Source organism: Sorghum bicolor, chromosome 3, assembly GCF_000003195.3.
Source record: "Sorghum bicolor cultivar BTx623 chromosome 3, Sorghum_bicolor_NCBIv3, whole genome shotgun sequence".
Classification (NCBI taxonomy): Eukaryota; Viridiplantae; Streptophyta; class Magnoliopsida; order Poales; family Poaceae; genus Sorghum; species Sorghum bicolor.
Genome location: NC_012872.2, coordinates 6311597 through 6326959, shown reverse-complemented (window position 1 = coordinate 6326959; position 15363 = coordinate 6311597). Strand labels below are relative to the sequence as shown.

Sequence of the window (15363 nt, the reverse complement as noted above, 5' to 3'; positions counted from 1 at the left end):
ATTTGTGATGGCTGCATTACTGGATTCCAATTATTGTTTAAAAGTGTATATACTTCCAATAAGCACTTCACCACCGTCTGCCTATGATCATCTTTGTATGCCTACTATGATTAATTAGATCAACTTTGTGGATGGTATATATTGAAAGATTGTTTGGATGTACTCCAGTGTTAGATTGATGATGAGCAATTGAGTATATAAAATAGACAACTTTTGTATAAACAAGTATGTGATATCCAACTTTTTTGTTGTATCAAATAACGATGGATATCAGATCCAAATAGACCTCGTCTAGTCAAACCACATTACTTTTCTGTATTCTGAAGGTCGCCTACGACGTGACATGCCAGCCCTCCGGCTGCAGGCGATGAGCAACTGCTGCCTAGAGCAGGCTGTGAAAAACTCCGTGTATCATGGAGCATTCAGCTAACCTGCTCTTAACCAAGTTGTGCCGCCAGGAGACTAGAAAATCAGAAAAGGCATACATATTTTAGTTTTCTGAAATTCCCTCATCATTTGAACCCTCCAATTCCAATCATATAATCAACTGCAGTTTAGAAAATCTTTGTTGCTACATCAATTTGTATCAGCTGTCAAATAAATAGCCTCACTGCGATGGTTCGCTCACTGTGTCATTTTCTGTGTGAGAAGTTATAGTGAGTAAACAATGTTGTGCCGATGAAACAAGTTCTCTCCATGCTCTCTGTAATCTGCTAGGCTGAAAGTTTGTTTACCAAACTTGCTTGATGCCGCAAAGGCAGCAGCACCCCTCCACGCGTCTAAAATGGGATCAGCTGCTCTGACAAGCTTCAGGGGAGCGAGGTAGGGCCGATATTGCCGTATCCCAGACTCCAGCCGAGGGATCATGCCAGGGAACAGGGAGCTTCCGCCAGTGACAAGGATTGACTGGCAGAGGCGCTCCTTCACAGACTCATCCTCCATTAATCTCCTGAGTGAGATGCTGACCATCTCATCAATGCCGGCCTGGTCGATTCCTATCATGCCTGGCTGGAAGAGGACTTCAGGGCAGCGGAACCGCTCAATCCCAATGGCAATTCTGTAATCCTCTGCGGTGAGTGGCCGGACTTTGGGAGGCTCCGGAGTCAGTTGAACAGCTTCGGATTTGGACACAAATGTAGGATCGATCTCCTGCACAATGAAACATCAAATGATATGATTATAGCCGAACTGTTGATATCTGAAATGAAACTAAGATAGGATAGAATTGCCACCGCCAGAAGGAAATCTTGAAGCGGGGATTTTACCTGGAGCTTTGATGTGATTCGAACAAGTTCCGATTCATCGTCATCATTGCTATCATCGTCATTGTCTTTGCTCATCTTGTTGTAGACTAACCAATCCTCGTCTCTCATACCAAAAGTATCCTCACCTTTGCCCCGATCAAATGCAGCTGAGGCAAGCAGCCTCATCCTTTCTTTCTGAGCTGCATTTAACCGTTCTCCACGTCCTACACCACCAGATGAACTATGGTTCCCATTTGTCTGACCACCATTAACTTTCTGTCGCTTCCTCTGCTCAAACTTCTCAGAAAGTTCTGAATATCGGGCCCGAAGCTCTTCAAGGTATAACTCTGGGTTCTCCCTATATAGTTGAATGAAACAAATTACAAGAGTACTATATAATAGAACGTCTGGCAAATATTTTAAAAAAGATTTGAGGTCATTTATCTAAACATGAGGTAGATGACTCATACAGAATTCTAGAGACGTAATACATAGGCACAACCACATTTTCTTTTCCTGTTCAATGCAGCAACAGGGCTCGGTCCTTTGCTCTTAAAAAAACACAGGACCTTATCTTATGCAAGATCAAAAACATGCTTGGAAATACAATTTATAAAGGGTGATCACTATTTGGTATGGCAAAATACACAATGTAGTTTTGTCCTATATTTGGACATTGATCCGCAAGGGGTCATAGTATCTAAAGAAGGAACTTGCTGAAAGTGGCTTTGAAATAACTAATACTGAAAATTAACACGACATGGAATAATAGGAGTATCTTATCATTGGATATAAGAAAGCATAAAAGATAAATTTCAAACTGGTTACATCACAACTTACGCACGCCTCTTTTCTTCTTGTTTCTCCCGTAAAGCCTCCTCTTCAGCACGTTTCTGCTTAGCACGCAATTTGCCCTCTGTTGTGGTTTTAAGTAATATCTGTTTCTTCTTTTCCTTTAACTGGTAAAATACACAAAATTGGAATGCAACAATGGTCAGAGATTCCGGGGTATGTAAAGGTGTAGATTTAAGAGAATATGTGTATACACACAATATCTAGATGTTAGAAGCACATGAATAGAATTCTGTAGATAATAACTGAACAAAAACAGACCTGCTCTGGCGTCAGCGTCTCATCAGGGACAGATACAAGCGGATACTTATCAGCTGCTGAGGCATCTGTCTTCTCATCGTTGCCATTGGACTCCCCTTTTGCTTTCCTTAGGGATTGTGTTGCTTTCAAAATGGCAGATTTGATTTCCTGCTGGGAAAGATATCCAGATCTACCTAGAATAACTGTTGCTTCTTGTTCCTCAGCTTCGTCAAGTTGCTCCATTACTTCCTCCAAATAGGAAAGTTGCTTTTCTAGTTCCGCTATCTTCTGAGATCTCTTTTGAGCAGCCATGTCTCGCAAACGTTGACTAGCCTTTTCCTTCAAAGCTGCTTTCCTTGCAAGTTCTTCCTCAGATGGTGGTTCTTCCTTTGGTGGGGGAACCCATGGTAGCTGCCAATACCTCATTTTCTCATCAGCTTCTTCCTTATTGTTCTGCAACATGAAGTGATCAATCCATGGTGTTACAAGAATGTTCAGTAACAGAGAAAACATATAACTAAATATCCTTTTGGAAGAAAAGAATCACCATCTCAAGGAAGTACAAGCACAACGATTTGTCAAATCCTATAGAAAGCCCTATGCACTCTATACAAGTTCATTCAAAACAAGAATACAAAATTCAAAGCTTTATATAAGAACAAAAAATATATATATAAGTTTCTTACTTTAAATATCTGCAACTCTGCCATATAATCAAGAGCTATATAACAATGCTCCTTCTTCAGCTCTTCAGCCTTTTCCCATGTAATACTTGCCCTGTTCAATGTAAAATGGTACTGTTACATGGTAGGAAAAATAAACACTATGAAGTACTTCAGAAATATACTTCTATCACCTACATGTGATAGGGATATTTTAGAGAGAGAAGCTGCCTCAAAAAATCAGTAATGTGAAATCCACCAACATTGGTTCTGCAGCATGCCCCCAACACAGGCTGCCCTTTCAAAAACTGAAAAAACAGATCAAACAAGGACTTTAGTTCAGAAAACAATAATTTAATTTGAAATACACATGTGAGAAAAAAGCAGAAATTTTATTTCACAGAAATACTTTAATGATTCTAGTAGAGTTTTCTTTTCATTATTGACTATACTACAGGGACCATGACCAAGGAGCAAAACCCAGTTTACACATAAAAAAAAGGAGCAAAATCCATATTGTGGTTCATACACTCAAGGATGGATTTAACATGATAAATTCCGTATGTCGAACCCCAGCAGAAACTGAAATAATATTTTTCCAAAAACTACCTGCAATATCACACTAGATTAAGGCAAGCTTGACTAAAGTTGTTCAGCTAGGAGTATCAGTGGACAATTTCCCTTAAAAATGTGAATAATAACAGCACCTTGGGATATCAATAAAAAAACTCTGCAGCTGCATGCGAAAGTAGTCTTCAGCAGTGGTAGTTTCATTTCTTTTTACCACAGAATTATCAATAGATACAATTCTAGTCGTTAAATATTATTAAACATGAATTGAAATATTTAAAACACATATGCACTGCATTTATTTTACTGGAGGGAAGACAAAATCAGGCAAACATTCTTGTTATATCTGGTGAAAGTTGGAGAGAGGTGTATCTTGGGGACAAGAACTTACTGGAACAACATGACAAGTTCCATGTTCACATGAAATAGCCAGCCCGTCTTCATTACAGTTTCCAAGTTTCTGATTGTACTTATAACTAAACGCATTGTCGATGCCAAATGCTACATTTCAGATAAAAGCAGCAGCATCAGCATTGCAAACCTTATGATAAAGTAACTAATAACATATAACTAGATGCAGCTCATAACATCAAGATCACAGAAAATATTACCAATGGATGGTACACCATATGTCTCGAAAAGTAGTTCTGACATTCGGGCTCGAGAAAAGGACGGATTACATTCACATTCTGTCATAAGAATTGGATGCCCAACCTGTTGAGCATCATTGTTAGCTTTCAACAACACTCAGCCGAATAACAGTTTAGTTGAAGAAAGAGAAGGCACAAATTTCTGGTAGAGGATATATACGGACAGACAATATAGCCGTCTTAATAAGTGTCTGCATGTCTGATGTGGACTAACATAATTGAAGCAATGTGCAGTGATTACACTATGGGAACATGGAAGTGCTGATTTAGGAAGCCAACTCTTCCTTGTTTATGTTTTGGTATCATGGACTGGCAAGGAGAACAAACTTACCAACAGAGTTAACTTGAAAACCCATGCACATTTTGTATTTAAAGTAGAGTAGCTCAATACCACTCATTTATGGTCATTTGCCTCGCCTTTATGAAAGGCTGCAGCTTGAGTTCCTCTTGGAAATATTAGGACACTCTACTGACTTGGAAAATTCTACTGAATGCTATACAATATAAGAATCTCTAAGATCTGCATCTGGAGAGAACCCAGTATTATCAGATTAATTACACACACTGAACTGATAGTTTATTCCATCATACATAAACCACGCTCCTGTGATTCAACAAGACTAGCTAAACCAGCATTTTTCTTATGTCTCAAATACAATGGACAGCAAATTAACAAATAAAAGAAAAGATAATAATAGTCCAATAACAACAGAAGAAGAAATATAAATTATTTTGGAAAGAAACCAGGACACAAAGCAAATTTACCTCTGAATTGGCACCTAATCGATCAAAGCCATAGTCAAGAATCTGCAATAGATAAATAATATTGTATCAGACAAGAAAAAAGAACAATATCAAGGGCAAAAGGAATATGCCCTAGAGTGTAAACACCATGATCCAGAAAATTAAGAAGTCACATGTTTTCTTTATCTCTTTGGGCCATAAGATTGCAATTGGCACTTACTGCAATTATAGGGGACCATCTGAATCATGAGACAGATGATCACTCGGCTAATAATGGAGCAATTACTCAGAGCCTGTTTGGTTCCCCTTGCTAAATTTTAGCTAGCTAAAATTATTTTAGCTACTCTTGGGTGACTAGTGGGACTAAACTATTTTAGCTCCTTTTTAGTCAGTGTGTTTGGAAGGTTAGCTACTAAAGTGACTAAAGTTTAGCTGGCTAAAATTTAGCAAGGGGAACCAAACAGGCCCTCAATATAAAACAGTTTATGAGAGTATTTCACTATTTTGCTTTGACAATATTTTTTACCATCATGTTTGAACGACAGATTATGGACATAAAAAATATCATTTAACACATGTAGTACTTTAGCGATTTTGCCCTAATTAAAACTTCTAATGTGATTTATCAAGAATGTAGTTGTTTTAATGTATTCTAGAGAACAGATTGATTACTGGTTTATCTATCTTTAAAATTAAATATGAATAACAAAGAACCATCTATATATCTACTGAGAACTAAAAAGTGGTGGATGGTGTCTGAGAACAAACATATTCCATGTACTCGAACTGATAGACAACATCATCGTCAAATGGAGAGCGAACTGCCGATCTTGTGCAGTCAAAGAACTTCATTAGAGATGGATCAGTGTCCCCAACAATTGAAACAGTTTCACCTGTACCATGGAAATCAAATTACAATGAGTTGAATAATGAAACTTTCGTTAATCCTCTTGCAAGTCCGTTGATTGAAACAGACATGAGAGTTGACAGCTTCAAATAAGTAAATTTCTGTTCCTTTCATGTAATGATGATTCAAAACAATATGAAGCTTACAGAGCACTCAGCAAACACAATGATAACAGTACTATATGGGCTTTAGAACATTTTGCAGGATTACTTGTAGCACAAGTACATGAAACGGACCAAAGTAACATGGGATCATAAAACACAATCCTATCAAGTCTATGCAGACATGCAGACAACTAAAATTTCAATTTGTATCCAATTCCAACAGAATTAGTTCATGTAGACAAGAGTGAAATCACACAAACAAATGGAAAACAGCTTGAGTGGTATTGGAATCGAACTCTATAACCGTCCCAAATGATCAATATACTGTCGCACAGGTCACATAAACAACAAAGAAAAGAGTAAACGCAAATGAATCGCCCACAATAATAACGATTCTTATAAGAGTAAAGTAAAATTCCTGCCAGCCGGAAACTGCACACTCAACTTCTGAAACCGAACAGCAAGGAGCAACTAAGCAAACACGAGAACAGAAAATCTACACTTTGACGCAGCTTTCAACCACCAAATCAACACCAATTAGCATTCTCCATAGCGTAAGGCGGCGTACCAGTGCTGCGGTGGCGCGGCCTCTGCACGACATTGCGGAATGAAAGGCGCGGCTCCGCCTCGCCCGCCCACCTGCACGGAGGCAACCGCCACGTTACAGAATACTGGAAGGCCCGCTAGCGCTAGGGTTAGGGTTTGGGGAGTGCCCGGCGCGGCAGGAGCTCGTACCCGATGCGGAAGGTAGAAGCGCCGTTGTCGATGACGATGGGGGTGGACGACGGGAAGCGCGCAAAGTCGGCCTCCCGCCGAGGGCGGGTCACCGATGACATCTCGCCGGCGGCGGCGGCGGCGACAGGGCTCGCCGGAAGCGGGGGAGAAGAGGGGGTTTGGAGCTTTTGGTAACCTTGTCCTTTTTGCTGCGTCGTTCTCTTCAACTTCGCGAGTCGCGAGCTCGAGACTAGCGATCAACACCGGGAGTACATTAGCATAAAACCCCTGTCATTTCGCATAATTTGTATGTAGAGCATCAGAGGTCGCACATACTCCGTTTTGCATTATTATCTTTTTAAAGGCCACGTAGGATAGTAGGAGTGAACATATTGGGGGAAAAACTGGATGGAGACTATCTCACCATGCACCCACGGGCATTCATCGTGAATTTATCCCACGTATCTATATATGTAGGCCTGTTTGGTACAGCTCACAACAGCTTTATGAGCTGTTTTTTTTGCCAAACACTTATTTCCAAAACAGCTTCATGGGTGAAGCTGTTTTTCCCCTCCTCTTACAAAAACATAAGTTGGATGAAGCTGAAAAAAGTAGCTTATTATAGCTTCTCCCTCATTTCTCTCTCTCAACTATGCATGAAGTAGTTGGTGAAGCTATTTTGCCAAACACTTTTTACAAAACAGCTTAGCTTCATCTAGAAAGTCACTAATGAAGCTATTTTCTAAAAAAAACAGTTTTACTAGTAAAGTTGAGCTGTGCCAAACAAGGCCGTAATCGTGCAACGGACGTATCTATACATAATCATGCAACAGTGGATGGCTGCATAGTCTAAGGAGGATTAGTTAAGAAAAAAATGGTTGCATAATTTTAGGAGGTTAGCTAGAAAGAAAAATCACGTTGGATGATAAGCAACCCCAAAAGACTCTCTAATATCTTTTAAATGCTAGGAATAGAGACTTTGGTGAAAAGTTACCTTCTTATAGCTCATCTAAATGGTTATACAAATATAACTATCTTCTATTTTAGATTTTTCGTTAGCAAGAAAAAAGACGAAAATGACATTCTAGAGTGCGCACAAGAGATAGAAAAGCTATTAGAGAGTGAAAAAATATAGAAAACAATTTTTGTGGAAATGATTCTCTAAATGTGATTTAGAGAGTGAGAATTGCAAAGACTCTTAGAGATACTAACTATGGACACATGAGATAAATTTATGGTGAGTTCCCACGGGTACATGGTGGGGATAGTTCCTTTTTTTTCCCGAGCATTGATATCACAAAACATTTAGGCCTTGTTTAGATCCAACACAAAAAGTTTTTGGATGTCACATCAAATATGTCGGCACATATTTGAAGTACTAAAACATAGACTAATAAAAAAACAAATTATATAGTTCGTCTGAAATCTGTGAGACAAATTTATTAACCCTAATTAATCCATCATTAGCGCATGTGGGTTACTTATGGCTAATCATGATCTAATTAGGCTTAAAAGATTCGTCTCACGATTTACAACCAAACTGTGCATTTAGTTTTTGTTTTCATCTATATTTAATGTTTCATGCATGTGTCTAAAGATTTGATATGATAGATGAAAAAATTTTTAGTGGAAAACTAAACAAAGCCTTAATTGCAAAATATAACTCGTCGTGGTCACGTGGTTCGAGAAGCCTTTAGGAAAAAACACAATTTCACCTAATAATTTCATCCTTGTTTACACTAAGACCCTGTTTGGATCTCATGAATTAAGAGAAATTTAAAAGTAATCTTCTAATAATAAAAAGAGAAGCATTTTCTATATATTGATTTTAATCCATAGGATTCAAATAGATCCCAAGTGTTGCTTTCTAAACTCTTAAAACGTAAGACGTCTTATTTGTTTGGCTGATAAGCTATGGCAGAAAGTACTATTGGCTGTTTTGTTATAAGAAAAAAAAACATTGTTGAATGACTGGTAAATTTACCTGATAAGCTTAAGCAAACAAGGCGTTAAAACCTAGTGTACTTTGCATTGCGCACAACGTTGAGAAAGAAGGCACCCATTCCTAGTGCAGAAAATTATTTTTTTTTCACAGTGCAGAAAAATCAGCAGGGTCAAAAATTACATGACACTTCTCGATTTGCGATCAAATTGAGCATATGCTACTAGTTGCTAGCGACGAGTTCAAATCGTGCATAATGCAGTTGAACATGTCCAAATTCAGTTAAATCCGCTCCGTCTCTGTTTCCCCCACTGATATAAGGAAATCCACTCCTCTGTTAAAAGGGCCCGCAAAAACCACAGAACACAACACAAGCTTCTTTCGTTCAGAGTCCTTCAACTTCAAGAGTTCAAGGAATATTGAGTCCCCGTAAACCGCTTCTCCTGTTCCTTGCCGCCGGCGCCCTCCGCCTTCCCCTTGCTGACGCCACTGCCAGCCGCCGAGGAGGGGGCGCCAAACCGAACCTTTCTCTTGGGCACACCCGGAGCTACGGCGTTCACTGCCGCCGCCGGAGACGGCGTGGGCGGCGGCTGCTCCACGGGCTTGCCGTCCATCCGCGCCGCGACGCCGGTGAACCGGGCCGGCTCGTCGACGCTGCCGCCTTGTTGGCTGGCGACGACGCGCGGCGGGGGCTCCACATAGTCGAGCGGCGGCGCGAAGTCCACCGCGCAGTCCGTGTCGAGGGAGCAGACCGCGTCGGCCGGCTGCGCCTCCAGCACGTCCAGGTAGTACCACCGCTCGCCCTCCGTCACCGCGATCGTCTCGCCGGCGGTCACGCACGGGAACTTGCGGAAGTTGTACTCCAGCCTGCACGGCAAATTCAGAGGACAGACGGTTAAGCTCAATGCTTTCACCTGCAAAGCCTGAATGAAAAGAAAGAAAAAACTTCAAAATTTCGTCGTCTGGCACTCACAGTTCCCTCGGGTAGGAGACATTGAGGAAATCCTTGGTGTGTGGCTGCAGCTTGATGAAGGTGGCCGTGGGCAGCGACGTGCTCCTCACCAGCACGATCTCGTTCTCCACGACGCCCAGGTGCGTCATCAACTGAAAGAAAAGGAACACAGAGACCCAATAAGCGTCAGCGTTAATAGCGGCTGAATTATTGATCATGCACTAGGGGTTTGCATCGGAAGGACGATTTGTAATTACCCAGCTCGGCATGTGGATGAACCCTTCGTTGGCGGAGAACACGCTCACGCCGCAGTGCGTGACGCGCTCCGTGCTGGGGTTCTTGATCTGGAACAGCATCGGGTACTGGGCGTTGAGGCGTTCGAGCCGATCAAGGGCAGACAGCGGCATGATAACTGCAAATTAAGATGCAGCAACAGAAAGTTAGAACATTGCAGCCTTCAGAAAAGGGAATTTGGAAGAAAAAAAAAAGAAACAAAGCAGAAGAGGCTACCTTACCCCTATTCCCGTCCTCATCTGCGTTCTCCTTCTTCAGGAGAGACAATGGCAGGCAGCGGTAATACTGCACGAACGTTCGCGACTGCAAGTTGAGATACTCCTCGAAATCCTGCACGTGAAGATCAAGCAAGGTTAGTCGATCCGTCCCTTCTGTCTGTCTAACTCTGTTCATCCAAAATCTAAGTCGAACGACCATAAAAAAAAATCTAAGTCGAACCATGCAAAAGGAGATAATAATGATCGACAAGAATCACGCAATCAACGGTTTGTTTGGTTTGGTCGCTTGTATCTGAGCAATTTTGATCGTCGTATCAATCAACAGTAACTTAGACATCGTCTTAGGCAATGCTAGTCTAATCTAAGCAACCAAGAACCCTTCACGGGTTCATCAGATCAGACTACGAAAATCTGGAGAGAAAAAAAAAGAGGAGGAACATGAATGAACGTGAAAAGAATTCGAGAAGCAATCCATACCATCGTGAACTCGGCGATTTGGCGAACCCGAGACCTTTGCAGCTGTCAAAATCTTCTCTAAGAAAAAAAAATCCAATCAGGGCATGAAGACTCAAATTTATGGGAGTGCTCCCGATGCAGGGGAAGGGCGGCGGCAGATCAGTATCGGCGGCGGATTCCGCAGCACAGTCGGCTTCGTCCGCGGCACCAAGCCGGGCCCACGTGCCGGTGAAATCGGCACGAAAGAAAAAAAAAACACGCGCGAGCCTCACGCCACTGGTCTCTGGGCCCCACGAGTCAGCCTCTGCCGACGAAACTACGTGTTCGGCCCCGCGCCGCACCCGCTCTGACTCTGTTTTGTTTCCTCTCGTGCTCCCCTTCGCCGGCGGCTCCGCTACGCCGCGAGGCCCCCAAAACCCTAACCCTAAATTTGGGGGACTGGGAACAAAATATAGGGGGAGGAATCGAACCGGCGACTTGCGGTGGCGGCTGGAGCGATGGCGGCGAAGAGGGAGATCTCGAGCACCCTGAGGAACCTGAAGGTGAGGAGCCCCTGTCCGTTGCCGCCTTCTGTCGCCGTGGATTGGCTGGCATCTCACGGGTTTTCTGTTTTTGTATGGCGGCGGCGCAGTTTATGCAGCGCGGCGCGGCTGCGCAGAAAGTCGAGGAGAAGGCCAAGGTGGAGGTACAGGAAGAGGTGGTGACGGCGCCGAGTGGTGGCTTCAGCTCTTCAGCGCAGGTCGTTAGGAAGTGGTATGGAGATTTCTTTTCACTGCTGTTATGATCTTCTACTTGATCAACATGGTTTCGGAGATTTGCGATTGTGAGAATTTGTATGGAGAGTTCACTTGACGCTAGCATGGAAACTGTCTACAGCGAGCATGTGCATTTTAGTTTTGATATGGTATATCGTTTTGATCCAATTAAATTGGATGCACTGGATGAATATTGTAGCTGTTTTTTTTTTTTTGCTTTTGTCTTTTTTGCAATGTTAATAACTTGATGAAAATGGAAATGAAGATGCTTATGTGATTATGCAGTCACAATGGCAGGAGATTTAGAATAGTGTTACATACTTGTGTGGCACGATTATCCTCATACTACATTGAAAACATAAATGCACATTTTTGTTATTGTAGCTACTTATGTTGTGTGATTTTTGATAAAACTGGTACTGTTTCTCTATGCAGCGTAGTTATCATGGAGGGTAATCCTCATCCAGGAGCTATAAAGGGTCGGATGTCATTCCAAAATTTCAATCCATCTATCGATGTGAGTCTGGAAAGGTTGTTTTTGTTGCATTTGCCATTCTGGCAATTATGTACTTGTAGATTTGTGTTCCCTTACGCAAGCCTAGATGTGTAGAAACTAAATGAAGAGGCAAGAGGTGACCGTCAAACAGAATCAGCTTCACCTAGTAACTCCAGCAGGTTAGCTATTTCTCTGTTATGTTACTTTAGCAAATTTAATCTGTCACAAAATATGTTTCTTGGTAATTATTAAATGATAAACACTCCTAAATAAGAAAGAGCCGGAATGCTTATAAATTGGACACTAGTAACTGTCAGGGTCGTGATATGAGACAAGTTTATATCAACATTTTAGATGTTATAACACTTGGTTTATTGGATACCCATAATTGACACCAATGTCAGGATGAAAATTTCTGAAATCGTATGAAATCCATTTGTTGAGATGTTATTTGGACTTCCTAGATGCGGGAGTTTTGTATCTGTTGAGGAACTATATACTAACAGTTTTCTCATTCTATTGTTTTACTGAGTGGGGATGATGGAAATTGCAAATTTTATAGAAAGTTTTGTGTGTATGCTATGAAAGCTTCAGGATCTGCATACATGCTTACAAAAGCTCATTCTCTATCGAAGTGCAAATGGCCTGTCAAAACCAGATTCAGTTTTATCACTAAATACTAGGTTGTATAGCATCTACAGTTCTGTACTTCAATATCAGATTACTTTGGTAGCTTCTCTGTATCTATGAAATGTCACATATTGATGGATGCTTCATCTTTGCTTGATATATTGTTGATATGAATTTGCGTGTGATACCTTTTGTAATGAAATGCAGAGGGGATGAAGTTCCAGCGTCGAGATCTAGAGATTTTGACATTCCCAGTTCAGAAAGCATATCTATGAATGAACTGAAGAGGAAAGAGCCCGAACTTGATATGGAAACACCGGCATCTTACAAGGAACCAAAAACCAATGTTGACAGTAGGTCATCTTCACAAAGCAATGGTCGCGGATCACACAAGTCCAACAAGCGTGAAAAGCTCGACTTCAATCATCTAAGACCAAAGAAATAAAAATGGTGTCTTGAGTTACCATAACCATGAGTAGCTCTTGTACTCTGTTTGTAGTTGTACCCAATTGGCCATCTGCCGTGTTTTGTCGATTATATCTAGAGAGCTGGTAACCATGCCTATGTGGCATGCATGTTCTTAACTTAGTGAGATTTTGTGGTGTTAATCATTATCTTTCTATTGATGTGTTCTACTCCACTACTCTGCTGTAAGATGTGAGGCTCTACTGTAGAGCAGTGATGAATACAGTTCTGCTTATGTTTTATGTCGCCCACATTGTTGGTGGGGTGGTGAATGGTGATGTTCAAAACTGAGCTATAGCATGATCGTTCCCTAATAATGTATTGGCCACGCCTGTTGGTTGAGGTGAAAGCTTGTTATTACAGGTACTAACGAAAGGAATTTCACACTTGCGATTTTATGTGATTTGTTCATACGGAAATCTTCACTCGAAACATTGAGGTTATGGAAATTTTCTTGGCTCAGGAGGCTTAAATTTGAATCTACAAACACGCTGGCCCCACTTGTCAATGACCGATGTCGTCCAGATGTCCACTTGCTCCATGATTTCTTTCCCCTCTTTCAAGTTCAGTCTGCCGGGATCCCCAGTCTGCCTCTCTCGGCGCATCGGCGTTCACAGTGAAAGCTAAAACCCTAGTTCGGACCTCTACTAGCAGGCGACGGGGGCGGTAGAGCGTGGAATACCCGGAGATGTCAGCGCAGTCTGCGGTTGCGTCGGCCGTGGAGAGGCTGCAGGCAGCGGCGCAGGACGCCGCCAAGTCCTCGTCGCGCTCGGCCGGCGCCTTCTCCGAGCAGGCACAGCAGGCCCTCGTGCCCAGGGCCGCCGGGTAAGCCGTCTCCGCTGACGCCGACCTCCATCTCCTCTCGATTCGATGCATCCGCGGTCATAAGCTTTATGCTTGCTCTGTTGTTTGCCCTGATTTGGTGTGGCAACGCGGAATTTGCAGCGTGCTTCTTCCGATCCCCATTTATGATTAGAATTGTACTTCAGATTATCTTATTACTGTACTTAATTAATGGAATCAGTTTACTTCCAGCCAGTTTGGCTTACGTTTACACAAGCAGTACCAGGTAGTGTCGTGCGATATGAGTGATTCAATGGTTTGGTAGGCAATGTACTTCATTTATATAACTTAACGTTTCCAGTGGTTTAAATTATATGAAGGGCAAATGGTGAATGGTTAAATGTTACCTGTAAATAAAATGGTTAAAATGTTTTCCCCAGAACCCTCATGTAACCAAATTTCCAAAAGAGAAGCATAATAAACCCATTTTGTCTGAAGCCTACAGTTGCTGTCTAGTTAGGCTGAAAGTGGTAGCTTGATGTATTAAATTTTATAGGTTTAAGAACTTCCAAGGACTACTCTATCCGTCCTGAATAAATCAATTCTTAGAGTTGTCTTAAGTCAAAATTTAAGTTTGACCGAATTTATAGAAAAGAACGGCAAGGTTTATGGCACTAAATTAGTATTATTGGATTGGATGCACCATAAACTATATTTTCAGAATATGCTCATTTGGTGTCACAAATATTTGTACCTTTTTTTATAAACTCAGTCAAAAATGAAAATTTTTGGCTTAAAGCAACTTTAGGAATTGATTTATTCAGGCAAGATTGAAAGTGGAGGTAGTAGTTACTTGTGGTTAAACTTTTAAGTGGAGGTAAGATTGAAAGTGGTAGCCAATCAGTTAAGCCCACGTATCAAAGTTTTTTTGAGTTCTAAATCCTGGAATATCTGGCCAGCGTTCAACTTTGTCTGCGATTTCAGCTAAAGCAAACAGTGTTTATCCCTGAACTGCAAATGTTTAACAAATTATGGAGACCACACCAATGTCACTCTGGCTATCAATGTTAGGAAACCTGAGCTTAGCATCAGTTATATGTTATTCATATTGTACATGGACTATGTGAGCACAATCAACCATCTGTGAAAATGTGGTTAGCCTGAAGAAACCAGCAGTACAGTGTTTTTATACTAAGTGTTGCTGTACTTTAAATCTGACATGAAAAGTGGTGCTATTTATTTCTCCTGATGTTAATTTATTCTGCATTGCAGCCGGGTTGTTTCTCTGTCAACATGTACAAAGGTCAGCGCCATTAGCTTTGCAGTTGGAATTGTGGTGGGGTTCACGCTCAAGAAAAGGCTACGCAGATGGGCTGCTAGACTGCTGAAGAGAATTAAGGACGATGACTAGTGCAATCTTTTCCTCATTGTCTTTGGAGTTTGTTCAGAAGTATGCCTACTATGTACCTCAGCATCTTCTGTAGCCAACTCCTTATGTGATTCCACAGATTTGCTATGAATGCTGGTTTATGAATCATCGGTTCATCATATTACAGCACCCTGAAATGATATAACGTCAGAAAGTATGTGGCACACTATTTTTATATTATTAATGGAGAAAGTATTAGCGAGCAAAACTATATAACTGTTTTCGTGTTTATAGATAGATGGATTATGCAGGATCT

The 15363-nt window shown here is 41.4% G+C and overlaps 4 protein-coding genes across 4 annotated transcripts; 2 read left to right on the top strand and 2 right to left on the bottom strand.

The window, feature by feature from the left end:
• Nucleotides 495-6941, bottom strand: LOC8073310 (actin-related protein 5). Its single transcript, XM_002455161.2, has 12 exons — nt 6709-6941; nt 6542-6612; nt 5731-5855; nt 4984-5025; nt 4180-4282; nt 3960-4069; nt 3197-3306; nt 3023-3113; nt 2358-2789; nt 2085-2203; nt 1266-1602; nt 495-1149 (listed from the first exon to the last, which is right to left on the bottom strand). The coding sequence occupies exons 1-12, from the start codon at nt 6807-6809 to the stop codon at nt 652-654; spliced, it is 2139 nt and encodes a 712-aa protein (XP_002455206.2). The 5' UTR covers nt 6810-6941; the 3' UTR covers nt 495-651.
• On the bottom strand, nt 8857-10268 carry LOC8060811 (ubiquitin recognition factor in ER-associated degradation protein 1). The gene is made up of 4 exons (XM_021456079.1): nt 10097-10268; nt 9839-9993; nt 9603-9733; nt 8857-9496 (listed from the first exon to the last, which is right to left on the bottom strand). The coding sequence occupies exons 1-4, from the start codon at nt 10266-10268 to the stop codon at nt 9031-9033; spliced, it is 924 nt and encodes a 307-aa protein (XP_021311754.1). The 3' UTR covers nt 8857-9030.
• Nucleotides 10878-13192, top strand: LOC8060810. Its single transcript, XM_002457331.2, has 5 exons — nt 10878-11091; nt 11181-11302; nt 11740-11821; nt 11915-11979; nt 12638-13192. The coding sequence occupies exons 1-5, from the start codon at nt 11047-11049 to the stop codon at nt 12873-12875; spliced, it is 552 nt and encodes a 183-aa protein (XP_002457376.1). The 5' UTR covers nt 10878-11046; the 3' UTR covers nt 12876-13192.
• Nucleotides 13427-15318, top strand: LOC8060809. Its single transcript, XM_002457330.2, has 2 exons — nt 13427-13720; nt 14951-15318. The coding sequence occupies exons 1-2, from the start codon at nt 13584-13586 to the stop codon at nt 15087-15089; spliced, it is 276 nt and encodes a 91-aa protein (XP_002457375.1). The 5' UTR covers nt 13427-13583; the 3' UTR covers nt 15090-15318.

Excerpts from the sequence above, each read along its gene's own strand:
- LOC8060811 (XM_021456079.1), bottom strand. The coding sequence starts at position 10,268 with ATGAACAGAGTTAGACAGACAGAAGGGACGGATCGACTAACCTTGCTT. Across the intron at positions 9,734-9,838 it reads TCATCCACATGCCGAGCTGG|TTGATGACGCACCTGGGCGT; the intron begins GTAATTACAAAT and ends CTTTTCTTTCAG. Across the intron at positions 9,497-9,602 it reads GTCTCCTACCCGAGGGAACT|GCTGGAGTACAACTTCCGCA; the intron begins GTGAGTGCCAGA and ends TTTGCCGTGCAG.
- LOC8060810 (XM_002457331.2), top strand. The coding sequence starts at position 11,047 with ATGGCGGCGAAGAGGGAGATCTCGAGCACCCTGAGGAACCTGAAG. Across the intron at positions 11,092-11,180 it reads GCACCCTGAGGAACCTGAAG|TTTATGCAGCGCGGCGCGGC; the intron begins GTGAGGAGCCCC and ends GCGGCGGCGCAG. Across the intron at positions 11,303-11,739 it reads GCGCAGGTCGTTAGGAAGTG|CGTAGTTATCATGGAGGGTA; the intron begins GTATGGAGATTT and ends TTCTCTATGCAG.
- LOC8060809 (XM_002457330.2), top strand. The coding sequence starts at position 13,584 with ATGTCAGCGCAGTCTGCGGTTGCGTCGGCCGTGGAGAGGCTGCAGGCA. Across the intron at positions 13,721-14,950 it reads CTCGTGCCCAGGGCCGCCGG|CCGGGTTGTTTCTCTGTCAA; the intron begins GTAAGCCGTCTC and ends TCTGCATTGCAG.
- LOC8073310 (XM_002455161.2), bottom strand. The coding sequence starts at position 6,809 with ATGTCATCGGTGACCCGCCCTCGGCGGGAGGCCGACTTTGCGCGCTTC. Across the intron at positions 2,790-3,022 it reads CAGAGTTGCAGATATTTAAA|AACAATAAGGAAGAAGCTGA; the intron begins GTAAGAAACTTA and ends TTCATGTTGCAG. Across the intron at positions 1,150-1,265 it reads GAATCACATCAAAGCTCCAG|GAGATCGATCCTACATTTGT; the intron begins GTAAAATCCCCG and ends TTCATTGTGCAG.